The sequence below is a fragment of the Cydia pomonella genome, chromosome 16 (assembly GCF_033807575.1).
Source record: "Cydia pomonella isolate Wapato2018A chromosome 16, ilCydPomo1, whole genome shotgun sequence".
Lineage (NCBI taxonomy): Eukaryota > Metazoa > Arthropoda > Insecta > Lepidoptera > Tortricidae > Cydia > Cydia pomonella.
In genome coordinates this window covers 13,914,883-13,942,750 of record NC_084718.1, presented here as the reverse complement: position 1 = coordinate 13,942,750, position 27,868 = coordinate 13,914,883, and the positions used below count along the sequence as shown (strand labels likewise).

The 27,868-nt window shown below is 37.3% G+C and overlaps 1 protein-coding gene across 2 annotated transcripts in view; it reads right to left on the bottom strand.

Annotated features, from left to right (window-relative positions):
* Window positions 1–1,024: 1,024 nt before the first annotated feature.
* The window catches only part of LOC133526357 (neuropeptide CCHamide-2 receptor-like), a 213,162-nt gene continuing 186,318 nt past the window's right edge, over window positions 1,025–27,868 (bottom strand). The window contains exons 5-9 of one of the 2 annotated variants that reach the window (XM_061862947.1): window positions 25,386–25,549; window positions 17,477–17,670; window positions 14,429–14,549; window positions 6,571–6,753; window positions 1,025–3,665 (exon numbers count right to left, since the gene is read on the bottom strand). In XM_061862947.1, coding sequence (XP_061718931.1) covers window positions 3,509–3,665; window positions 6,571–6,753; window positions 14,429–14,549; window positions 17,477–17,670; window positions 25,386–25,549 — 819 coding nt within the window. In that variant the 3' untranslated portion in view covers window positions 1,025–3,508. The remainder of the gene's footprint in view (window positions 3,666–6,570; window positions 6,754–14,428; window positions 14,550–17,476; window positions 17,671–25,385; window positions 25,550–27,868) is intronic. The other variant, XM_061862948.1, reaches the window with a different exon arrangement.

Here is a 27,868-nt window from a genome sequence, read left to right as displayed (position 1 = left end):
AAATAATAAAGAGTACACTGACAGCAATATGACATAACAGTTCAATTTTAAGTAAGTACCTACGTAAATATATGACTGAGAATGCATGGGGCCATTGAAGCCTGGTAAATAAAAGTAACTTAAAAAAAAATACAGAAGGCACTTCGGTAATCCGGCAGCCCATTTTTCCCCCTTTGCCGGCTTGTTGGAACTGCCGGATTAGTGGATTTGTATGGCAAAGAAAAGGACGAAAACAAACACGTTGCACTACCGAACATAAAGTGTCAGATTACTTGGAAGAAAAAGACGTATGGGATAATTGTATTACTCAAGTAATTAAAAATGTAATCGTTTTAAGGAAAAAATGTGCAATAATTGACGGACATAAGTGTATCTTTGTATACCTACATGGAAAATAAAATAAATTGAAAATTGAAACCATGCAACTGTTTTTTTATCCAGCGTTTGGCTGTATAAACTGTGGGGTTATAGAGCAGGCCATCTCAGACGCTAACTGCCGGATTACCGAGCGCCTACTGTACAAGATGCTCCAGTTCATCTCTTGAAATGCTTGAACGAAAACATCAGTTCATCTTCCTAAATAAAATCACGTTCGTATGATTTTAACTGTCAAAAAAGTATTGCGTAGGTAGGGTACAGCGCAGCTGATGTCATTCCAGAGCCCAACTGGGGAAGTACCTCCACCTTACAGAAAACCGCAGCCAAGTAACACTAGATCTGAATCATAGTGTTGTGTTTCTGCCGGTAAGTAAGGTTGCCAGAGCTCAACGCGGAGTGTAAGGGTCGGCAACGCGCATGTTACTCCTCTGGAGTTGCAGGTATACAGAGACTACGGAGACTACTTACCATCAGGCAAAAAAAATATTCATACAATTTTCAATTCAATCAGTTCACCACCAACCAATTTCATTTCAATCGGTTCAGTGGTTTAAACGTGTAAAGGTAACAGACGTACAGTACCTATGGATTTACATGTCAGGGATATTTTAGGTAAATGTTAATAGAAATAATAAAAAAATTGCTCAAAGACGTCGATTTAATTTAAAGTTTTTTCTTACATCCTTTTTACATCGTAACAATAAACATGATAATTTATGTACAAAGACAATAATTTAGGTATGTCACAGGAAAGGTAGTGAAGAAACCTTGATAGTACCTACTATTCATTTATTAAGCTTCTTAATAATAAATGTTTTTAATTTGTCGTTCTTTTGTGAAAGCTACTTATAGAAAATATCTAAGCGCCAAAATTTCACAGTAATCATTGACTTGTCATAATTACGTAGTTTTGAAATCTTTGAGTACCTAAAGTAGGATTTCCTGACTAGGTCTGACACAACACAAGGAACAAGTTTTATCATCGAGTCCACCCCGCAATAGATAATAAATATTGTTAAGTATATATATACAATTTGGCTTGTTTATTATTTACGGGATTCGCAGGCAGACGTTGAAAACATGCTGTATAAAAGTAGATTTTGGTACTTAGGCTTAAGCACTATAACATTATTCGACAAAAAACGACAAAACGAAAGCAGATTTACCTAGACAATATACCTACAATAAATATTTATTATAAAATGTACCCAATCATCAACATTCATACTTTATCTGCTTGATCTTTGGTCTTTTAGAATATGTATTTACAATATTTTTATTACATATTTTGTAATTTAATGTAATCTTATATTAAAATTCTATACTTAGATAAATTCTTTTTTACTAAATTTAAATCTTTGATTTGCATCCCCGAGCGCTTCTTTTTTTGCTAATTATTATGTGACCTTATTTGCCACTTTTGGGTTATTTCTAGTCAGTATCATGAGCCCTTTTCATCCTTATAAGAGAAAAAAACTGTTCCAAAATTTCCATACATTTTTCAAACTTTCCTTCTTGTTACCGCCATACAAAGTATATGGGGAAATGGTAACACAACAGGAAAAAATCTCTGGGACATTTCTCTATCCGATTAGGATCTCGTGAGAGCTCGTGATTCTGAGTAGAAATAACACAAAATGTATGAAAAAATACAAAATTAATGAAACAGGCATTTTTTTCAAAGAAACGTTCTCACAGCCATAGCTAGATAGAACCATAGATATTTAACCGTGTTTATAACATACTTATTTTTATACATGCATGTAATTTAGTTTCGGCATGTTTTTTGTCTAACATAATTTATTTATTCAGTGATCAGTATATAGCATACGGCACTGATGTATTGATGCAAAGAGAGGGAATACGACCGAGTTCATGTATACGCTAACGTAAATGTCATACGCCAACTTCATAAGCTTTTTTTGGTCGTGGAGAGCAAAATCCAAATCGCAAGTTTTGCAAATTGTACGTAGTATTGAAATTTTCGTTAAAACCAGAAGGAAGGTTATCATACCCCACACAATACAATAATATTTAAGAAACGGTTATAAATTTCAAATCCATAGGTAGCCGATTCATAACAAGATTATAAAGTTCAAATCGACCCACCCTTGACTTTAAGCCCCGTTGTTCCCTCTAGAATCAGGAACTTGCATGCGATTTTCGTTACATTACGGTATTTATTTGGTCGATCGACTGAATTCATTGTACTCTGTAGTTAGCAATGTATCGAATATTGCATGCTTGTTCTCGTGCCGTTTAAATGGGTCGTTTTTGATTTCTATTTCAAGTTTCTTTTTTCTGTTTCTGGATATTATCTTAAAAATTATTTCTGATTCTAAAAGCAACTTAGAAATATAAGCTTAACTGAGACACTGATGAACTATTTTACTTATATTTACAGCGAATGAATAATTAACTCGAGACACTGTGCAAATAGATTAAGTATAAAAAAACTTTCAAAGTTCTATACTTACTACCTACCTATTTACAAAGATTGTTTTCATTGTTCTTTCGAGTATTTTACAGAAATGTTGTGCTCGAACTCAAAGCTTACAATCTTTATAGTTCCAACATAATGCCAGAAGTTCCAAAAACTACACAAATGTATCTCAAGACATGTGGCGGAATATGTGACCGCGGCCGGCAAAATGTCCCACTTTGTCACTTACAATAAAGGCGCCTTGTCTTGTCAGGTTATTTTTATAAAGATACAAGCAAATCTCATCTTTATGACAAGCGACACATTTTTTATTTTTTTTTGACGTCGGCTGAACGTATTAAATAAATGAATATAAACATTTTTTACAAATTAAGGCCATCACGGCAGTAGCTGCTCACGGTAAAAATATACATAATTCAAGAAAATATTTGTTCTTCTAAACTGCCATGATCGTATTTGCTAAGATATGTTATCTACACATATTAGCATTATTAACACCTGAAAACATGTTACTCCAGTAGGTAACACCTTATAACTATAACTCGACATTTGGTTTCAACCTTAAGCCTTAACTTTCAAGGTTTATCACCGCTGAAATAGCTCACACCACACTAAGCTGCACATTTAATATCTACACTACATTTTGTCTTTTTTTTACACTTCTTCAAAAGCGTCCCGGAATCTGACCTATCTATTGATACACTTGTCGTCGCCGGTCAGAAAGTCGTTGGTGTCTCTGATGCTCATGATGGTGACAGCATCGCTGTTGTTCCTGCTCATGATGGTCTTCTTTTTAGTGCTTCCGTAGTCGTAGTTGGATATCACAACGCTTTCTGTTGGGTTCCTGCAAACGTTGAGAGGGCATTACTGAGAAATGTAAAGGAAGAAGTTAAGTGCGAATGACAATGAATTTTAAAGAGGAGACAAAGTAAAATCAAAGTGAGATACAATAGATACGTTCAGAAAACTGGATTATATTATAAATAATAATTCACGAGTAACGTCAATAAAATTGGTAATCCACACCACTACAATATGCACTACTTACAATAATTTGTTTCTTTACGAAAGTTTATGTGTATCTGCTTCACACTTCAAAGGTGTTGGTTAAAGAATTACCATATAGATGGATAAAACTCCTTTGTATCCTTTTAAAACTATTTTAGTTTATTTTTATATATGCGAGTATACTCATATCATAAAATATTACTTTGATCCCGCTTTGTGCTCGTATAAACTGCGTTTATTTGCATAGTTTTGCCTTAAATCCAGTAAATAAATTATGTTGGATGAGAATAAGATGGTAAACCAGGGGGTTATGCATAAGAATTTTGTTACTAGTGCTCAGCGAGAATAACAAAGCTAAAGACATCTAAGCATAACTCGCCTCGTTTGCCAACGGCTCCAAATCCCCTTATTGCAATCAATTGAATAAATTTTCACATTTAAAGGCGCTTGAACAAAATGAAATTTGTATCCATCACAATTACTTGGCAAATAATACTAAAAGTAAAGTACGTAACAAAACAGGTTATCCAACTTCACATTCTCGTCACTCGTGGATTATGTGCGATTAGAGGGAGGCAGGCTTCCATTCGAATATGTTTATTTCATTTTGGTCATAATACAGTAAGTCGTTAAAATAAAACGATTTAAGGTGGTCGGGAATTTAACGCGACGGAGACAGGATGGGGCGAAACATTGGGTGGTGCCCTGTCGCGGATATAAAACAGCCCCCATACTATTCAGGGAATTATTATAGTGGGAAAGCACATTTATATTGTGTACTCTCGCATCGGTCTTTTCAGTCACCAAAAAAGATGTTTTGCGGACATTGCACTATAGATCGTCTGAAATAGACGCTAAGGCCAGTATATATTGTGTACTTATTTCAACGTTTCAAATATTTTAAGATCTTTAGGCGAAGACTGATACTCCGATCTGTGAAAGCCTGATATGTGTACAGGACATGCCCTTAATTAAGTACCCGCGTTGCCATATACGAGCTGTATAGGGAAGTGGAGACTTTATGTTCAGGCACCGACTGTACAACTCACATACCTAGAAGGGGAGTCGTGTATGTTGTGGAATTAATGTCATTTTCGTTGAAATCCGTACAGTTTACTTGGGTATTTTCAAGTAAGAACCTTTAAATTTAATCTAAAAAAATTAAATATATTATTATTATTTTAATTTAAGCTAAAGTTATCAACAGCGTTGTACCGTATTGCGTTAGCCGACGATGTTTTAGTTTGGCTTAGTATTGGGTTTAAAATTGACTTTAAATATAATCGAATATTCGTACAATAATTCCCAAGGATATTCTAAGTAGAAAAATGCAAAGAAAACTGTTTCTTCGGTTGTCTAGAACTTAATTAACATAAACAAAGGTCCTAAATTAAAACCGCTTTGGCACTAATTGTCATGTGTTACGACTCGCAATAAGACATTATGATCTCGTTGTTATCGTATTTTGTGTCGTATGTATATCGTCGTGTTAAACTTTAAATTGCAGGTACTTATTATTTTATATTGATATTAACTCGAATGGAAATGTACAAAGTTAGTGTGCAAAGTAAGTTTATTTTTAGTTTACGACTGATAAAGTGAGAACAGGCCTTGATATTATTTATATAGCGAAATGTTTTTGTTTATTTCAGAGGTAGGTTAGCTTTGTAAATAGATATATTAAATATACAGTTAGCACCTTTGCCCCCTCCCACATCACCCATACTAGCAAATTAGCAGGCGCGGCCGCCGAGAGTGCTGCGAAATTAAAATATAATAAATACGCAAACTTGGTACCAGCGTACGACTTTGTTCCGGTCGCAATAGAAACTGCGGGGCCTTGGTGCGTGGAGGCCAAAAAACTTATTAGTACTTTGGGGCGACGTTTGAGAGATAGGGGCAGCGACCCCCGTGCCGGCTCTTTCCTGGTTCAGCAAATATCGCTAGCTGTGCAACGCGGCAATGCCGCTAGCATTTTTGGCACATTTGGAATTGGATCAGGTGACAGTCGGAACGGGACATAGGGCTTATTTCTAGTTATAATTTTTTATCAGAATGTCTTTTTATAATATAATATAATAATATAATTATATCATAGTATTATATTTTATACTTTATATAGGTTGTAAAAAAAATATACAGTAGTTTATACCGTGAGGATTTTTGGAAACCTCTGAGCACTACTACTGACTGGATGGCAACTGTATTTTAGAGTCACTATTATGTTGCCAAAGTGATTAAAAAAGGGTTGTGGCAATACTAAAACTGAAAATGACCCTTTGATGTTCGGTAAAAAACTGTAACCTAAATTAGCAACATCATTATTTATGAAAGTCCATTACAAACTAGTCAAAACTTTGCTAAATAAGGTCGAAGTCAACTTCAAGGGTTACTCGTTTTACATTTTAAAAGGCACCATTTTTTAGACATCAAAATACCTATTAATGTCGGGCATTAGAAGTACAATCGTTATATATATTTAGATGCAGTAACTTAGGCTAAGAGAACGGAGATTTTTAAATAATCGTGCTTTTTTTTAGATCACAATACGGTTGCCAAAAATTTAATTAGCAATCTTGAGGCCTTTGTCTAGGGACTTCAGCGATTTGAATCTAGAGTTTTTGAGTTTCCCTCGATAGAAAAAAATCACGACCATAGGTCTAAAATGCACTTTAAAAATCTGTACCAGTTTATATTGTCTTTTCAATCTAAATTATAAGGCATACATCTTTATAACTAACCTATTGCACCTATGACGGTGCGTGCTTCGGAACGAGGTCTCACAGACCGCAGTCCTAGAGAGACGGGAGCTGCAGGTTGGGTGAAGCGTGCCTCGCCGACAGCAGAGGTAGCGGTTGAAGTGTTGGCGGAACACGCCGCTCACGCAGTACAGGGCCACTGGGTTCACGCAGGAGTTCAGGAAGCTACAGGTGCAGGAAAATAGATAAAAATAAGAAGCATATCTAGAAAAGATTCTCTTGCCAACGTCGAGTCTTATGCTCGTAGCGTTATTTATAAACGCTTGTCAAAGTCTAATAGACCGTGCGTGTTGACGGGTCTGCCATCTCATGACCTGAATCGAAAGCGAAAACAATTCACGTTTCTAAGCAGGTGCTGCCCCCTACTCTTCACGCTGACTTTATTTCACTTAAATCTAAAAATGGAAACATAACATAATACTTCGCGCCAATGAAGGGGGCTTCTGTGCTGCCGTCTACAGTTCATGCACGATCCCTATAGGCTTTTGATATCGTGCCTTTAACCGCCATTTTCACTTTTGTGTTTGTTATAAATGGCAAAACTTACCAGAGGTTTGCTAAGTTTCATGAATAAGGGGTTACCTAAATCTTTTTTGCCCAGACAGTTGGAAATACATATTTATAACGTACGTAGTGGGAAAGTCTTGCATTATTTCGGTAGTTTCGGAACAAATGCTCTAAGTACGAAATTTTTGTTGTGAAAACACTAATTACCAACCCGTCACCTACTTATTTTGAATCAATATGAATTTTGTACAAGTTAAATCATACAGTATCCACCGAAATATGTGACTCTTTCAAAATTCAAGAGTCAATATTATAGTTCACAGTAACAATAATAGTAGGTTGTTAACCAAGGCATAAAAGGCACCCATTTCTGAAAAGGTAAAGGTAGTCGAGTTAAACAGTCTACTTTTCATTTCGAATACGAGGAAAGTAAAACACATGTGTTTTTTACAAAACATGACTAAGTATTAGTATTAGTAATTGTTAAGTATTGGAACGGGGAGCACAGTCAAACGCAAGGCAGCCATTTATGAACTAATATATTTTCGAGAATGACGGTGGACGCAGCCACCGTTTGCATGCACTTACAACTACCCTTTTACATACATAACATCCCTCCCTTATAAGATCAGAACACACATTCAAAATAAACATTAGAAGAAAACTTTATAATTAATTCTAGGGCGATCCCTCTTTTGTTTGCCCGTCGCATTGGAACCCTGTCCAGGTGACGGGTTCACTGTAGCCGCCGGTGACGATGAAGTCGCGACTGCGGCGCTCTCGGAGGCCGCGGGAGGCGCGGGCGGTGCGGTCCGCAGGGGCGGCGCGGCCGGCACAGCAGGCGCGGACGGCGCGGCGGATACGGCCGGCGGAGACGGCTCAGATGAAGCGACCGATGGTAGATTATCGACATCGCCTATATTCGTCTCTTCTCCTCCCCCCGGCTCTGTTCCAGCCTCTAGTACAGTCGGAAAAGTAAACAGGGGGGGTACCGTTTTCGTAGGCATTAATCGCTGTTGGCCTTGATTAGTACTAGTTAGTGGCATTGCAGCCTTATATTTTAAAACTTGATTAAAGTGTCTTTTCACTGTTTCCTGTGTTATATTGTCTCGTATAAGGTATAATAACTTGCCAATACGTTTGATAACGCATCCGTTGCGCCAGCAAAACTTATTTTTGTTTGTATAAGATTTGTACAACACCTCGTCGTTGGGTGCGAAATGTGTTCTGCTGGTACCTCCATAGTGATTACGCTGCGAGCACTGGTTGATTTCAACGAATGAGGCGAGTTCAGTGGACGAGGGCGATGACTGTGGCGTAAGTAAGTCTAGCCTAGTCCTCAGCTGCCTACCGAATACTAGGCGCGCTGGAGACTGCCCCGTTGTACTATGCCGCGAGTTGCGGTAATCAAAAAGATATTTTAACAAAGTATTATTGACATCTTTGTTTGCACAAGACAATAATGCACTTTTTATGCCTTCTTTAATAATTTTAGTATATGATTCGGCTTGTCCGTTACTGACTGGGTGGTATACCGGCGAGGTTATATGCGTAATACCATTTGTGGCACAAAATGTTTTAAATTGCAACGCTATAAATGATGTACCATTGTCACTAACTATTGTCTGGGGTACGCCAAAACGCGACATGAAATCATACAATTTTTCAATAACTTTTACTGATGATATATTGTTTTTCATGTCATAGCACTCGACCCACTTGCTATAAGCATCTACTACAACAAGATAAATGTGTCCGTTTATCGGACCTACGAAATCGATGTGTAATCTCATAAAGGGTTGCGTTGGATATTTCCAAGGAGACATAGGCGCGCGCGGCGGAGAAGGCCGCAGCTGCGCGCACACCGGACACGCGCCGATCAGCTGTTCGATTACCGAGTCTATACCGGGAAACCAAAACCGAGCGCGCGCCTCTGCTTTAGTCTTTACAATGCCAAAATGAGAGTTATGTAATTCGTTAACAATTTGGCGTCGCAAAGACTGAGGAATGACAAGTTTGTGTCCACGCATTACACAACCGTTTTCGAATGACAATTGGTACCTGCATTGATGAAAAGGTTTCATAGCTAAGTCATTTGTTTTGCGTGGCCATCCCTGCAATATGCATTGAATAACTTTATTCAAAGTCTCATCATTCTTAGTTTCTTCGCGTAACTTATCCAACGTAACTGGCAAACAATTACCCTCCAAAACAAAATTGATATACGTCGCGCGGTCGGCCGCGACGGCCCTACAACCATCGTCTACCGCAGTGTCTGGCAACGACGCCCTTGATAAAAAATCTGCGCTGTTATTTGCACTTCGAACGTACTCAATTGTGTAATTGTATGCTGATAAGAAGATAGCATATCTTTGCAACCTGTTCGCCGTTATTTCAGGTACACCCCGCTGTGGTCCAAAAATCGATAATAGGGGCTTGTGGTCAGTGCGTAGTATGAAAGGAACAGAACGTGCGTATAAATATTGGTGGTATTTTTTTACCCCAAATACGATTGCAGTTGCTTCTTTTTGGACTTGTGCGTAGTTTTTTTCAGCTGAATTAAGTGTCCGAGAAGCAAACGAAATAGGACGCTCCGAACCATCCTCATCTAATAGCGATAAAATCGCCCCTAAGCCCTGGGGGGATGCGTCAACCGTAAGAATTAGGGGGGCATTAGGATTATAATGCGCCAATACCTGGTCTGAGCCCAGAATTTCTTTTATTTTAATAAAGGCCTTGTTATGCTCCTCAGTCCAAAACCACTTCGCATCTTTTTTTAAAAGGTTATACAATGGGCTCAATATAGAGGACGCATGAGGAACAAACCCTCGATAATAATTAGCCACTCCGAGAAACGATTGAAGTTGGCTTACGTTAGTAGGCACCGGTGCCTCGAGTATAGCCTTAACCTTTGACTTCGATTTAGTAATACCGTTTTTGTTTATGACATGGCCGAGATACATAATTTCGTCCTGGAAAAATGCACATTTGTCTTTTTGAAGCGTAAGCCCGGCGTCCTTGAAACGCTGCAACACTTCCCTAAGTCTCTTCTCGTGCTCTTTTTTATCGCGGCCCGTTATCAGTACATCATCGAGGAAACATAACACGCCGTCTATATTAGCAAGTATGCTATTCAGAGCGCGCTGAAAAATTGCGGGTGCACTAGACAAACCAAAAATTAAACGGTTATACCTAAATAACCCGCGACATGTGTTTATACAAGTTATGCTTTCGGGATCTTCTATTGGAAATTGGTTGTATGCCATAGACATATCTAGTTTAGTAAATTGAACTCCGCCATGAAGTTTTGAAAAAAGTTCCTCTATTGTAGGCAAAGGGTATTTATCAATCAATAATTGTTTGTTAATAGTTTGTGAATAATCTGCACATATCCTTACTGATCCGTCTCTTTTTAAAATTGGTACAATAGGGGAAGCATATTCAGAGTGATCGATTGGCTCCAGTATCCCTAACTGCACTAACCGCGTTATTTCAGCATTAACTTTTTCTTGCAGAGCAAACGCTACCGGTCGACTTTTGAAAAATACCGGTTTAGCGTTGTCTTTTAATGGCAATTTAATTTTATACTTATTAAAACAACCCAATTTTTCCGCAAAGATTTCCGAGTAATCAGACATAATTTTTTTTACGGTATCAGGTTCTAACTGAGCGCAGTACTTTATAGATGTGAATTCTAAATTAAACGCCGTCAGAAAATCCCTCCCTAAAATAGGGCACCCTCCATCTTCGATAACTTGAATATCCAAAGTTTGTGTGCAATTATCATACGTTATCGGAACTCTCATTATTCCTAAACTTTTAATCAAATAACCGTTATAACCTGTTAGGCGCTTATTTTTGTGTAACAATGGTACATCTTTGAAATGAGATTTATAAAATGTGTCTGATATAGCCGTAACAGCCGACCCACTGTCAAGTTCAAACCGTAACTTTAATCCATTGATAACCACATTCGCGTACATAGGGGCACCATTTACAGAGCGAATGTTAAATAACTCACCGTCATCGTCCTCGCTCACCTCGCCCGCCTCCATGTACTTGAAATTTTTGCACATCCTACGAAGATGGCCTTTTTTCTTGCATTTTTGGCACTTATATGACGCGAATCTGCACTTATTCGATTGGTGATTAGCAGAACCACACACTTGACACTTAGCACGATCTGTTTCCGTTGCCGAAGTATTCGCGATTTTGAACAAATTATCGGGTCCGGCCGACGACGGTCCTGGCACCGCGGTCGTGCTGGTGGCGGCGCGAGCGCACCGCACGCTTTCTGCCAAATCGATGGCCTTCGCTAACGTGAGTTCACTGACGTCCTTTGAGAATAGCTTCTCTCGCTCTCGACCTGGCGTCATTCCCATGACGAACTTATCCAGAAGTGTATCTTGAATGTGTTGGAAATCACAATGCGCCGCGAGCCCCCTCAGCCGCGCAGCCCATTGCGCGTGGGTCTCGCCTGTTTGCTGCGACGCCGAATAAAAATGAAACCGTTCAGCAAACACGCAACGCTTTGGCGTGAAATGGCCATCCAGGGCCTTGACCACGTCATCGAAGCTCTTTTCCTCTAACACACCCGGTAACACGAGATGAATCGCTAGCTGATACGTATTCTCACTTAATGCGCTTAATAATATTGCACGTCGCTTGATCCCCGCTTTGTCCGTTTCTTCACTGATATTGTTCGCGATAAACCATTGATTGAGCCTGTTTTTATAAACTGTCCAATCTTGCTGTTGGTGATCAAAATTCGCGAACAACCCCACAGTATTATTAGTAGATAACATATTTCCTTCAAAATCACGCGTGAATTACATGAATCGCCGCCACTGTTAAGTATTGGAACGGGGAGCACAGTCAAACGCAAGGCAGCCATTTATGAACTAATATATTTTCGAGAATGACGGTGGACGCAGCCACCGTTTGCATGCACTTACAACTACCCTTTTACATACATAACAGTAATATTAATACAATAGTACATTACGATACAAGTGCGAAAAATAGGAAATTCGAAACGAGTGGCGATAAATTAAAACACGACCGAAGGGAGTGTTTTAAATCGACACGAGTTGCGAATTACCTATTCGCACATGTATCGTACAACTTTTTACAGTACATATGGCCCTTTAAATATTCGACATAGTAACTTAATATGCTAATTTTCGCACTAGTGCGGTAAAGTAGCACTATATGTACTGTAAAGTTATTTATGGCATCGAAAATTAAATGTCAGAATGAAAATTATACAAATCCATTAAGAACCAAGTTTGCATTAGGTATAATAAAAAAAAAGAAAAAAGTGCTTAGAAAATAAAACGCCGTAGAGCGAAACGTATCACTTCATAAATAAACAATGAGCCACTTTCAGAGCAAGACAAATGAAAAATATTGTGGATAACATGAAGCGTGCACATGCATTTTCATGGCGCGAGGTAAAGAATTGTAACACATGTAATAAATAAATAAAATAAAAATAAAAAAGCCTTTAATTCCACTCTAATAACAATGATTAATAAATATATATCTCTAGCTTACTTAATTTTTTATTATTATTATTAACTTAATTTAACTACTAACTAGCACTATGATTAGTGGACCTCTTCGCGAGTAAAGGCCTCCCCCAGCCGCCGCCATTCTGAGCGGTCCTGCGCTATATCTTGCCATTTGTGCGGTATGATGTTGGTGACGTCATCGACCCATCTTGTGTTTGGTCTGCCAGATTTTCTTTTTCCATGTGGCCCTTTCCAAAGTGTTATACGTTTGGTCCATTTTTGGTCGCTCATTCTCGCTATATGGCCCGCCCATTGCCATTTCATTTTCAGACAGTGTTCTAATGCGTCGATGACTCTCGTCCTCTCTCGTATTTTTGTATTTCTCACTCTGTCTAGTCTTTTTAGGTTTAGTATGCTTCGTTCTTGGGCTCTTTGGCAAGTTTGAATCTTGTGTCTTATGTCTTTGGTGTAAGTCCAAGTCTGGCAGCCGTAGGTCAAGCACGGCAATAAACTAGTGTCTAAAACTTTTTTCTTTAGATTTGTTGGAAGATTGCTTTTTAGGACCTCTTTTAGGCTCCAAAATTTGCTCCATGTTTTTGTTATTCGTCTGTCCAATTCTTTAACTCCTCTGTCCTTCTCAAATGAAATTTGCTTGCCTAAATAAATATAGCTCTCTACATATTCTATTTCTTTTGTGTCGATATATATTTTGAATCTATTTCCGTTAGTCATTATTTTAGTTTTATTGATATTCATTTCGAGGCCAATACGTTTGCTGGTTGTGTGAAGTGATTGCATCATATCTTGTATATCTTCGGGCTTGTTCGAAAATATTGCGATAACACATGTACCTTGTCATAATTATTAATAACGAGACTCAGATTCTTTTTATTAATTGACCTACTTATTTGTTGAAACATAAATTGTAATAAGGGTGACTGAAGTATCATTATGTTATTTTTTGCAATGGATCAAAGAAATGTACCAAATTGGTGCTTATAAAATATATTGAATCTTTTCTTACGTCAAGTATTCTAAGCATTGACATATATCTAAGGACGGGCCTTACGGGCAATAAGAATGGGGCCAGTACAGCGGTGTCACGCACGCGAATTTGACACAATCGTGCAGTCTCTACAACGCGATTGGATGATGAGTTCGCATCACGCGCGCGATTGGTCGCAACTAGTTGCGTTAGACTGCACGATTGGCTCGAATTCGTGAGTGACACCACTGAACTAACATCATTCTTGCATGTTTTCAATGATTCTAAGCCTATCAATGAACAGGCCTATAATTATAGAAGACGACTTGCTTTATTAGGTATTCCTTCAAATAAATAACAATCAAAGGGCCTTAGATTGACATAATACCTTTAAGCCGTTGAATTTAATTTGTCCTCTTGTGACAAACAATTAATAACGAAGCGCGTAATTAAGTCAATTTCCGAGCATTTTAAACAAAAGCGTTTTACACAATGGAAATATCAAGCAGATATTGTTCGAGAAGTTTGGACCTGATTATACTCTTCTATTATGCAAGAGAAAATTTGAGAATATTTATTGCATCAAAGATTAATATTAATTTCAAAGTAAGCATTTAGCAACTTTTATAATAATAAACTTTAACTGCGCATAGCCAAATATGTTCATAAAACCTCTTAAACATGAGCAATATTAATAAAATGGAACGAGAAACTAAATTAATTTAAAAGGTAAACTCATCGTTCTCTTGAAGCTAAGTTGATTAACGTGCGTTTTGTAAGGTTCTTTTATCTAAGTTTGGACTTTAAAGTCTGAACATCAATCTCAATTACTTACCTCAAACAGAAGCCCATTATCCTTAAAGCGTGAGTCCAATCGTTGTAGTCACTCTGAGCGGTCGGGGACAAATAGAACCACATCTCGAAGGCGTGATATGGCAGGAAACAAATGAAGAACACTGAGAACAAACGAATCGAATTTGTGAGACCTTTAATGGAAAACGTTACATAAAACGGGTGCTAAGGATATTTTGTGACAGGTAGATTTATTGTGGGGCTTTCCAGGTTAATTGGCGGAGAAAAGGTTTTGTTAGGGACGAAACAGCTTAATGTTTCTTTCGGAAATAGCATTTAAAATGTTAACTCGCTTCGTGTTTTTGGTCATTGTCAACTTATAGGATTTGCGGATGGTTAATGGTAGCCTCGAAGTTAGTTTAACGCATTAAAATTATTTTAAACGAGTTAATCATGAATTATTAAGGTGCAGTAAGTTCAGAGAGCGGAGTTTTTTGAAAGGCGCTTTTATAGAACACAATATGGCTGTAATTTTTTTTATTAGCAATCTATAAAAACAATCTAATACATAAAGTAACAAGATGCCTTTTTGCGGGACTACTGCCATTCGAATACTGAGTTTTTGACTTTCGCTCGTTAGAAAAATAACATATGTTTAAAATGTACTTTTAAAAACGATAATTAATTTAACACAAAAGCTAAAAATATGAAAACTGCTTCTAAAAATCAGCATTATCATGAATGAGGAAACTCGGCGATTACTTTTCTTATTATTAAAACACAAACACAAAAATTAATTCAAAAACATGATATCCGTGGTCCCGAGCACGCACATCGATCTCGCCAAATCTCGCTCACGCTTATTCTCAGTGAGAGGGAGAGAAAAACACGAACATATTGGGCCTTAAGTCGAATAAAGTTCAACACGTTTAGAGTCGATGCTCCAGTTGAAAACCCTCAAAAACGGATCGATATGTCGAGCGATTATTCGACTTAATAAAACGTAAGTATCCCGTTTAAAAAGTTTAATATGTTCGAGTCTCAAGGGAGTTTTATAGTTAGAATTAGCTTAATGTATTACGGTTTATATCAAATACCACCGCCTCTATTCTCCAAGCATTATAATGTATGATCAGATATCTGATATGGATTATCGTTACATATTCAACAGTTTCAAGAAATAATAAATACGAAGTAAGTATTAGGTAGAGGAAAAATAACGAGCAACCTTATCTCTCAAAACCTCTTGCAACAGATACTGCAGGTACTTAAAAGTCTTAAAAAAAACAACCGGATTCATTTCCAAGAATAACAACACCAAGTCTATACACGAGCATCACAAACTTCAAGACCACCCACTTGCAAATTGCATTTGTTAGGTTTCCAACTGGTTTCTTTTGCGAACAATTGCATTATGAGGCAACCCAACATATTATACAAGTGCAGTGTAATTAGAAAACGATTCTCGTTTGTTTTCCATTCCAGAATACAAAATAGCATTCAAGTACCTATTCACATTGTGCATTCAGGATCAATAGTAGCGGATGATATACTTTTGACGCGTAGTTTGAGTAGTAACTTTTGATGTTGATTGTGCTTTTATTTTGATCTCGGCGTTTTTTAGGGTTCCGTAGCCAAATGGCAAAAAACGGAACCCTTATAGATTCGTCACGTCCGTCTGTCTGTCCGTTTATGTCACAGCCACTTTTTTCCGAAACTAAAAGAACTATACTGTTCAAACTTGGTAAGTAGATGTAGTCTATGAACCGCATTAAGATTTTCACATGAAAAAAAAAACAATACATTTTGGGGGTTCCCCATACTTAGAACTGAAACTCAAAAACTTTAGGATAGGTCATCAAAAATGATATTGAGGTTTCTAATATCATTTTTTTCTAAACTGAATAGTTTGCGCGAGAGACACTTCCAAAGTGATAAAATGTCCCCCCCTGTAACTTCTAAAATAACAGAATGATAAAACTAAAAAAAATATATGATATACATTACCATGCAAACTTCCACCGAAAATTGGTTTGAACGAGATCTAGTAAGTAGTTTTTTTTAATACGACATAAATGGTATTACGGAACCCTTCATGGGCGAGTCCGACTCGCACTTGGCCGCTTTTTTATTTTTAAACGAAGCAGACAAATCAATAGCCATAATGAAATATTGTAGAAGATTGATCAAGTGTAAGTACGTGTTAACATGAATACACATACATTGGGGTCTTTCCCCCCTGTATATAAGTTTACATCCAGGGGTGTTAGGGATCTTTGTGACTATACGGGGTATTTTTTTACCCCTTAGCCTAAATTTGCGAAGTGAATATATAGTTTATACTGAACAACTTTTACTATTGGAACAGCTCCGAAATTACAAAAAAAATGTTGGCTGTCTCATAGAAAACATCGACATTAATTAGCCGAAATATATAAAACAAAAATTTTCGCGATATTGGGGTTGGTCCCATTAGTAAAAGAATCTAAGACCCAAATGTCCCAAATATTCACAAAAATACTTTGCATTTACGCATAATTAATAGATAAATTTCAGTCACCTTTTGATTGATTTCTTACTTGTTTTAAATTAAATTATACCTATTACCAAAGAGAATTTGAAATAGAGGTGTATTGTCAAAGAGAACTTTGTAGCGACGTGAATGCCAACTTTCGACTTTGATTTTATTAATTTGACTTTGATCCTTATTCTTTCACTGATAAGTGTTCAATTTGTTAATTATCAAAAAGTGGCGCCACCTAATAGGTCAAAGGCTAAAGGTATACTCGTAGCAGCATCGTTTCGACCGATGGCGCCAAAACCTTTAGGTAGTGCCCGGTAAGATGGCGCCACTTTCTGATATTTAACAAATTAAACACATATCACTGAAAGAATAAGGATCAACGTCAAATGGCGTTCTAAAAGTTTTAACTATATGTTTCGAAAGATGGCAGTAAATTTACGTCACTACAAAGTTTTCTTAGACAATACACCTAGAGGTGTAGAGGTGGTAGAGGTGAAATAGATTTCAAATTCTCTTTGCTATTACTTTATTAAATAGTTCAACTCTCATTACACTATGTAAACTTACCTATAACAAAAATAAGAACCATACAAGCAACTGATTTCCTAGCCTTCGCTTGGGCTTCTCCCTGTCCGCCGTGCAGAGCTCCAGGCATCTCCCGCGTGCTAGCCAACAACCGCTGCGCCATTAGGGAGTAGAAGAAAGAGATCACCAACAGAGGCAGGCCGTAGTAGATGATGGCTTTTGCTAGTGTCATCCATCTGTAAGAAGATGTACAATGAGAATATACAGTGTAGGGCCAGAGCGCCTACCGCAAACCACGTTCGACGTGTTGCCTCTCTGTCGCACTTGTAAATTCGCACTTAAGTGTGACAGGGAGGCAACACGTCGAACGTGGTTAGCGGTAGGCTCTCTGTAACAGGAGCAATAAACTGAACTGTGAGCCTCCTTAAACTGACTAACGTTTATTCAACGAATTATGAAAATAACTTGTGTTTTAATTTTTAGTCTTTCAAGTTTATTTTAAGACGCATTGTATTGCGAGTTTTGTTATGTAACGTGACAAGCAACGTCAATTACACTGATGAATTTGTAAGAAACGGAGAAAAGTATTTTATAAAACTTTTTATCGTTTGAAGAGTACAATAATATATGCTTTGATTATTTGCTCGTGTGAGACACTAGGGTGCTTAGCCAACGTGCCCATCGTTAACGCTCCGTGGCGTACCGTAGTCATCTAATCTCTCTCTATCACTCTTCTATATTAGTGCGACAGTGACAGTCCTACACGCCTACTGATATTTCACGAGATGGATTTGCAATTAGTGCCGGAAGATAGTAACGTAACCTGGCAGTTTCGGTCAGGCGCTGCAGGCAATTGCAAATGGAATAAAACTACTGATTGTAAGAGCAAAAGGTTTATAAATGTCGCTATGTACCTATTTTCATTTAGGTACGTGTCAATATTTGATGTTACTGTAAATATTTTATTGATAATGAAAATGCTGTAAATGCCTATTCGCAGAACATACATATTTTATACCTATAATCTTGATTACATCTTGGTATGGGATGAATTTCAATCTATTTCAATTACTTACTCAACCAAAGAAAAAATATCTTAGAAAGGTACTCTTTGTCGTACTTCATATCTATTTTTAGTTTTTTTTTATACCACGACGGTGGCAAACAAGCATACGGCCCGCCTGATGGTAAGCAGTCACCGTAGCCTATGGACGCATGCAACACCAGCTGTATTGTAGTTGTCTTTATGTTTGATACAATACCTACGGATGACAATGGTCAAAGTGAGATAATTCATCTGTACAAAAGTAAGGTGTTAGTTAAGTAGGTATTACTTATTTTTTTAAACATCTATTTTGATTTAAACTTTGTGTTATCTTTGAATTTATTTCATTTATCAAGCTCCAAGAAAAAATATTGGAATGCTTAATATATCTCGAGTCTTTATTAAATTCCAGTAGTCTGGCAAAATATAATTTTTAATATAATATTAACCTATATTTTGAAGCATCCTAAAACTAGTTCGGGCCTTTCATTTCAAGTTATATAGAACATTTTTATTAGAAATTTATTACGTTATGTCTATTTAGAATTAAGTTTTTTTATTCGTTAGCATTTTTGTAATAGGAGAAAAAAAAATTTTTTCGTTCCATCCATTCTGTTACCGTCATCATTCGGTCTATGAAAAATGGAAAAAATCGTAGCACAATTTTTTTTCTAATTAGGATCGAAAGAGCCCGTGATTCTGAGTAGATATAACTAAAATTATAAAAAATCTACTGAAAACGTGACATGTACAAATGTTAAATGTAACATTTTACCCATAAAACCTACCTACTTCTCAACAAGGTGGGTTGGTCATAATGGATTAAAAAGAGAGATCTAAATTAAAACAATTGTCAAGACACATTTTCGCGCATAACAACATAGGAAACATGTATTTATCTAATATACGAAGAAAAAAAATCGGCCAAGTGCGAGTCGGACTCGCACAGGAAGGGGAACCCATTATCTATAAAAACGGTCACCCATCCAAGTACTGACCCCGCCCGACTTTGCTTAACTTCGGTGAGTGAATGAGAACCTCGAGATTGGAAAGAAATATTTATTTTATTCTGTTTTTAGTATTTGTTGTTATAGCGGCAACAGAAATACATAATCTGTAGAAATTTCAACTGGCTAACATCACAGTTCTTCAGATACAGCCTGGTGACAGACGGACGGACGGACGGACGCACAGCGGAGTCTCAGTAATAGGGTCCCTTTTGACCCTTTGGGTACGGAACCCTAAAAAATTTACTTATATTGTTAGAGTGAATTAAGGGAAATGAATGTTAGCGGGTTTCCAAAAATAGAGTAACTAATTAAACATTGTATTTTTATATATGATGTACCAAATCTTCCGTTCTCGAAATTTTTATTGTACGAAAAGTTTCACATTAAATGTATCTATATCAGTCGGCCGTGGGTCCTCCAATTATAGCAGTAACTTGTTTAACAAACAATCTGTCTCTAATTCACTAACGCTTACACCATACATTTTATGTGAAATTTTTGACGGCTAAATTACGAACCGGTCCTAAAACTGAACATTTGACGTGTACACAAATTATTTTTTATTTCTCATGTTCTGAAAGAGAGTCATTGCTGTTCTGATAAGTGTGAAGAAAGTGATACGTTTTATGCACTATGAATATTTTACTTTACAAGTACGATTTTTTTTTTTGTTTTACCTCATTCCATAAATAACGGATCTTTCACCTAAATGGTTGATTGAAAGTACCCTCAAGAATTGCTAAATTATGCTTAGTCATGTTTAAAAAACACGTGTATTTTACTTTCCTCGTATTCGAAGCAATTCGAAGTGAAAAGTAGAGTGTTCTACTTGGATGAAAGGCATCATTTCAGCCTCGGACTATTGGTGCTCTTACTACCTTCGAGCGCCAAACTGCCTCGGCAGAAATGAGTACCTTTCACCCCTTAGTTAACAATGTACTATAGTTAAATAAGGTTCAAAGTAGATATTTACGAAGTATTTTAGTCATACTTGCGTACCTTTGACTAAACTTTACGACACATTATGCTCTTATGCTAAACTTTATCAAGCGATAGGACTAGGGTCCTAGAGAATTCGTTAGCCACTCGTGCTAATGCTGAACCTCAAACTTTTATAAAAGAGTCATACCATAAGTTTTGGATTTCTATAAGCTGTTTGCTTTTATATTAAATCCTTGGAAGTTTAACGTTTATATGGATTATACATTATACGGTCTTTGCCGTAAAAATATTTGTACTCCTACTAACAATAATATGGTTGCCTGGTAGAGAATGTCTCATGGCATTAAGTGCGCCTCTTGTACTATAAAGTTTTCTTTTGTGTAATAAAGTTTTAATAAATAAATTAATAACAAAACTTCCGTGAGACACAGATATATTAAATATATTACAACGGGTCACTCACGTACCTTAAGTCGAAAACGCTCGACATGTTTCACCCCATTCCGAGCGTTTTCAACTTAAAATACGTGAGTGGTTGTAATATATTTAAATAAATAATTAATTTGGCTATTCACATAGATATATTAAAACAAAAGTTGTCACACCTCTAGACAATAAGCTTTGTGTGCATATAGGTTGATAAAGTTATGGTATCCATCCAGTAGTGGCAACGGCTGGTTTATTATTAGTGGCAATGGAGTGCCTACCTTGACGCAGATAAGGTTTAATCAAAAAATTCTGCTTTGCGTACGATCACAGAAGATACGTGGACCTAATTGCTTTGTATGACCCAATTACCTAGTCCAGCTATTCTGACCAGTCATTGTGATAAGTCAATTACCCTCTATAACCACGTCTACCTAACAGAAGGCAGTTCTTTAGCCCCTAAGTACGATTATTGACAGCACAATATATATATCGCTATGAAAAAAAAATCGCCGAATGCAAGCAAACTCTTACATATATTTTTCCTTAATGACGCGCTTGAACTTTCTTATAGGTTTTCTCTCAAGGTATGAATTATGAACTTTATTCTGTATCTATATTTTTTTTAATTTTAGGCCGAGTAGTTTCGGACATGGTTAATTTTCGATTATTCTTAAATAACGCCCTTTCATAAGATATAGTACATATAGTGTAGTATTATTGTACCTAATATAATATGTATTGTGTGGACCATTGTTGTCTATAAATAAATAAATTGATTGATTGATTGATATGTCTCCCGATAATATAGTTTGGCTCCCTAAAATAGACGCCATTTATTTACATTACTCGTCCGTCTATGGGTCACAACTCACAAACCTATTTGTACCAAATTTCAACTCAATCAATTCAGTAGTTTCGGAACAAATTGTCTGTGATAGACGGACAGACATACAGACCAACAGACATACGAGGGATCCTTTAAGCGTTCCGTTTTTTTAGCCTATCTAAACGTGGCTATCTAATTGTGAAATTTAAATCTAATCTTTAAAGCAAATTAATCAAGCCCGTAGACCACACTATAACGTTAGTCCTAACGGCATTCGCAGGCTAACAGCGTGAAATTGACTGATCCTAGTACAATGGCGGTGAATCAATCTATGGCTCTCGGATACGGACAAGTGGAGGATTAGCTGGATACATTCACGCTTGTGTATCACTGCAGTGTTTCCACATTAAGTAAGTGCACTTATATTGGCTAGGCGGAAAGTGCACAAGGGAAATATTAAGCGACCATCATGCATGACGTCGGAAAACGCATAGATGGCCATCTTTTTTAATTGTGTATTTTTTATGATTTTTATGTATTCTTTTTCCAAACAGAATCACGAGATCTTTCTTCCCTAAAAGGCAAAAGGGTGTGAGAAGATATTTTTCATAATTCTATCTATAAACTTCTTATGGCGATAATGTGTGCCATACCCGACAAGGCGGTGCCACCGTCATCCACAGGGCGAATGGTCTAATCAACCATTTCCATTTATGTAAAAGGCGCGATTTTCATTCTATGAACCACAAACCCGCCTTAAACTACGTCTAAAAAAGAGGTATGGGCAATGTGAATGTCATCTCGCCTTGTGTGGTAGGGCACAGCACAGCAGATGTCATTCCAGATCTAGAGCAGAGCCCAACTGGGGAAGTACCTCCACCTTACAGAAAACCGCAGCCAAATAACACTTGACTCTACTCATAGTGTTGTGTTCCTGCCGGTGAGTAAGGTTGCCAGAGCTCAACGAGGGGGGTGGGGTTAGGGTCGGCAACGCGCATGTAAATTCTCTGGAGTTGCAGGTGTACATAGGCTACGGAGACTGCTTACCATCAGGCAGGCCGTATGCTTGTTTGCCACCGACGTAGTATAAAAAAACTTACGCCTGCATTTTTCTAAATTTTCCTCCTTTTTACTTGCACAAATGATTGGGTTACGATCAAAGAGTGATATAAATGTAAGTTCAGTGTTTTTCTTACCCACTTAGAACTTAATGTTTATAAGCAGTCTATTCATGCACGTAATGTATTTATATAATTTTGCACGAGTGACTTATTTATTTGTATGATTTATAGATAAGCCAGACGGAAGAAATACACAAAACAGAGCGTCAATATAAAAAATGAAATATGACGCAAAAAGCCGAGAGATCAATGACAGATTGCTCAAATTCCATCATATTTGCACATTAAGCCAGGAGAGTACAGTTATTTATCACTGTGCCTTTCCAAGAGATAGGTAAAAAATAATGACTGGCAATATATATTTATTTCTTTTTTGTTTGTACCTTTTGACCACCGTCTGTTATTAATAACAAACCATATGATGAAATGGTGTGGATGGCTTGGTATGTAATGTATATAAAGCGCCTTAAAAATATGTTACTGAAATGGTACGCAACTATTTTATGGAGGTTCATGTTTATTAGCGCTTTTCAATTTATGAACATTAAGTTTTGGAAAAGTTCATACATACATACATACACTTATTACGCCTGTATTCTCAAAAGGGGTAGGCAGAGCACATGCAACTACTAGTTTTAATGGCACTTCCAGCAATTGAGGGATTTAAAAAACTAAGTTGTGATATTACAAAATGTGACAGGTTGCCAGCCCATCGCCCACAACACACTTGAAACCATATCCCACAGTCGACTTCTACGACACCACTGGTGAAATTCTAAACCCGACACCATAGGGAAACGTTAAATGTACAATATACCCCGGTTTGAACGCTTTATATCATAAACACAAGCATCACTCAAACGCCAAGCTCCCGGGCGTAAAGGGCCTAATTTAAACCTTACTCGAAAGTGTCAAGGTTACTTTGACAGCGTCCGCCATAACACCTACAGGTGTTATTGGTGTTCAACAGGTTAAGGGGACATATTAAAAAAAACATTATCTGTGTGTCTGTAATGAAACTATAAAGAAGCATAAGTACCTAATACCTACTTAAATACTGTCTTTAATATTCACTTGTCTCCCGGAGGGAAGCAGGCGGCAGGCTTCTGATGGTATTAAATTTAATACTCTCACGCTCAATGTGTAAAGACCTTACCGGGATAAATATGTATTCGTCGGAACGTCTCCTTTCAGGTGATAATCAGGATTTGTTTGCGCAATAAATTAATTTCGGAAACAAAAATTGGTGATATGGGTAAATACTATTTACCCATTTCACCACTGATATCCAGTGATCGGAACTATGGGAGTAAAACTTTAACAAAACTTATCAAGCGGACGTAAAAAGAGTGCTTATAGCCTTAAAAATATTCGAATATCTATGAATGTAAATATTTTTATGGCTGTAAGTACTATACTATTCCTATCCCTATGGACATGAATATTTTTAGGGCTGTATGCACTATTTTATGTCCGCTTAACAAGTTTTGTTAAAGTTTTACTCCCATAGTTCCGATCACTGCTGATATCTGTATAATTAATTGCGTTCCAAGCAAAGATAGAAATATAAATAGGTACCAGAAAAACAAATGAAAAGGATATCCAAAATACAGAGTGATTGCTTTTTTTATGTAAGTACGTATTATTACCTAGTTGTATTTTTGATGCTGACTCTGGCGTTGCCACACTTGTTTCGAACCTAAAAGAATTAGGTACTTACGTGAAACGCCGATTTAATTATTTTTACTTTAGTACAAGAAACCTAAAAAAACCTTACCTGTTTAACCAGTATTATTATTTGATACAAACAAACGAAGTAAGTATGACAGAATGCACAGTGACAGAGAATGTTATCTAACTTTTATAAGGTAATTCTAACAGCGCGTCTAAACAAAATTTGCAAACTCGAAACCACATGTAAACTCGTGCATTCAAAACTAACCCTTTTATCCATAGCTTACGTTTTAAATTTGGATACAAACTTTGATCAAATATTGTTAGTTTATAATGCAGTTTCGCTGAACTATTACTAACTTGCATTATGTCCGGCATCTATTCATTGTCACGGATTCAATACCCGGCTAATCTAAAATCATTCTTAATCCAATGTAATAAAGTTGTACTAGGAGTGGCGCATTAGAAATGGTCGACTTTGATTCTCATTTTTGTGTGTGGCAATATGAGATCAAGTTCTAAAAGTCTATACTTGTGATGTTCGAAGGAATTCAGGGGGATTTGGTTTGCTGTTGACGTAAGAAATGAAATGTTCTTCAAAATCAATCTTCGGCTGACTTTTTTTCTCTAAGTAGGTTCGGCTGATTTGTTATTAGCTAAATAAGAAATTTGATCGATTGGCACTGTAAAAATAAGTTAAATTAATGCAAAGGGCCTATTCTGTGCTTATCATTTTTTAGTAGCTAGTGTAAGTTAAAACGCATGACAAATATTAAAATTTCTAAATCTTTCGAAATCGTAAAAACCTGCAGTAAAAAGTGTAATGACCCAAAATATCCAGGACTGTTTGACACAGACAAACAAAAACTAGTTGACTAGCGAGTAAAGCTGTAATAGTTCATACTTGTGATAGTTCATCCACCCAGGAGGATAGGGTGTGCAGTACACGATGGACATGTTGTTGTGGATGGGTACCGTGACCGTGTTGGAGAACACTGCGGCGGGCGTGGCAAATATGAGCGCTGCTGCCCATATGAAGGTTGCGCAGACCAGTGGCAGCTTCCGGAGCTGCAACAATAGAATAGAGGGGAATAAACATTTTGAAATTTCATTTGTTTTTCATTGCGAGTAATGGCAAGTTCATCACATGAGTCATATTGATATTAAATAAAGTTATTTTAACACTTTAACGATATTTTAATTTACATTACAGTCAGTTAGTATGTTTTATATAATTTAAAAAGTCAAAACTCATCACGTGATACTAAATGGGAAGGTTGTAAAGTTAGTTTTTTGCAGAGTATCTTCTATTACGCTAAGGATAACACAATAAATATCAGTGGAATCATAATTATCAGTTAGTTGTTAATCGCGCGGGCATCTCGCTTGCACTAATACTAGTACAAACAAGTCAAAGTGAAAGGAACGCGCGAACGACAGCTAACTGTTATGATTCCAATATCATTCTAATATCGGTTTGATGTCAGGTGCACGTTCGAATTGGTCTGTACATTATACATGTCATAATCGCATAAAACCTGAGCAAAAAAACGGCCAGTTTTTGCTTATAAAATACGGATGACTTTAAATGGAACTTTCCATATAATGTGACTTGTATTAATTACTTTGGACGGGCTACAAATGTTTAGGTTACTTAAGTAGATCATAAAAGTACATTAGCAAGTTGGTTGGTCCCATAGTAAAAAAATCTCAGTATGACCTATATATAAAACCCGTTAATTATTGCAGGTGACTAAATAAACAACCTGCAGCGATATCATGGTCGCATTTTTATCACCTGTCATGCCATGCGTCACTTTCGCACTTACATACTTGTTAGAACGTGACAAGTGATAAAGAGCCGACCATATTAGCCCTACTGGATAAGGCCTACCGTTTACCGATTGTTATGAAAATAATACATAAGTATATTCAAAAAATGTAGATAGTTACTTAATAAAATCCTTTAGCAAACAACTAATGTGTTGTATGCGAACTACAGAAAGGAAACCTTTTATTTGATAGAGTAGGTACTTTGCCCAGGAATATTGGCAATCTATTGTTACTGACCTATATTTATGTGCAGCTATATAATAAATTCAAGATAAAAGTTACTTATGTGTTACTCGTGTATATTTATAAAGTGTCACATTTAATCATATTCCGTAAAAGCATACTGACGACCGGTCTGGCCTAGTGGGTAGTGACCCTGCCTACGAAGCTGATGGTCCCGGGTTCAAATCCTGGTAAGGGCATGTATTCGTGTGATGTGCATGGATATTTGTTCCTGAGTCATGGGTGTTTTCTATGTATTTAAGTATTTATAAATATTTATATATTATATATATCGTTGTCGAAGTACCCTCAACACAAGCCTTATTGAGCTTACTGTGGGACTTAGTCAATTTGTGTAATAATGTCCTATAATATTTATTTATTATTTATTATATTATTATTTCCTTTATTTCTCTTAATTCTTAGACTGAGGTTTTTTACAATATGGATATAAAAGTAAAATATAAAAATACATAAAAAAAAAATACAAAACACATATAAACACATTGTAAAAAACCTAACCTAGGGTGCCGCCAGCAGCGGGGCAAGGCCCAAGCTGCCGGTGGTCAGGGCCGCAGGGAGAGGAACCGCCGGACTATCCGCGCCGTGCTCAAGATCACCGCCTTCTGCATCTGACCCTTGATCCAACCACCTAGCGAGAGTCTCTCAAGGTGTTGTTCGAGACTCTTCGCTATGAGACCGTTCGCTGAAACAACTATCGGGACAATGATCGTCGAATCAACATCCCACATGGCGGTTATCTCGTGAGCCAAGTCTAGGTACTTACTAGATTTGTCCTTCTCGGCTTTCACGAGATTCTCGTCATGGGGGATGGTAATGTCGACGAGCACGGCCCGGCGTTGCGATCGATCTATTATCACGATGTCAGGCTTATTGGCTACAATAGTCCTGTCAGTGATGATAGATCGATCCCAATAGAGCGTGGCACGACCATTTTCGAGAACTGGCGCAGGTGAGTACTTGTAGTACGGTACTTCGCGGTCCACAAGGCCGCATAGAAGAGCAAGTTGCTGGTGAATAATCCTGGCTACGAGATTATGTCTGTGCAAGTACTCGCCGTTAGCAAGATGAGAACAACCGGAAATGATATGCCTGAGTGACTCTCCGGGACGGCGGCATGCCCGACAAATGTCGACCGTACCGTCCTTCAGGATATATTTCCGATAGTTGTTCGTCATCATAACTTCGTCCGCAATTGCACAGACGAAACCCTCGGTTTCTCCGAAGAGGTCCCCGAATCGTAACCAGTTCACCGACGCGAGCAGGTCTACGTCGGGTCCCGTGAGGGCCTTATAGAACCGCCCGTGTAGC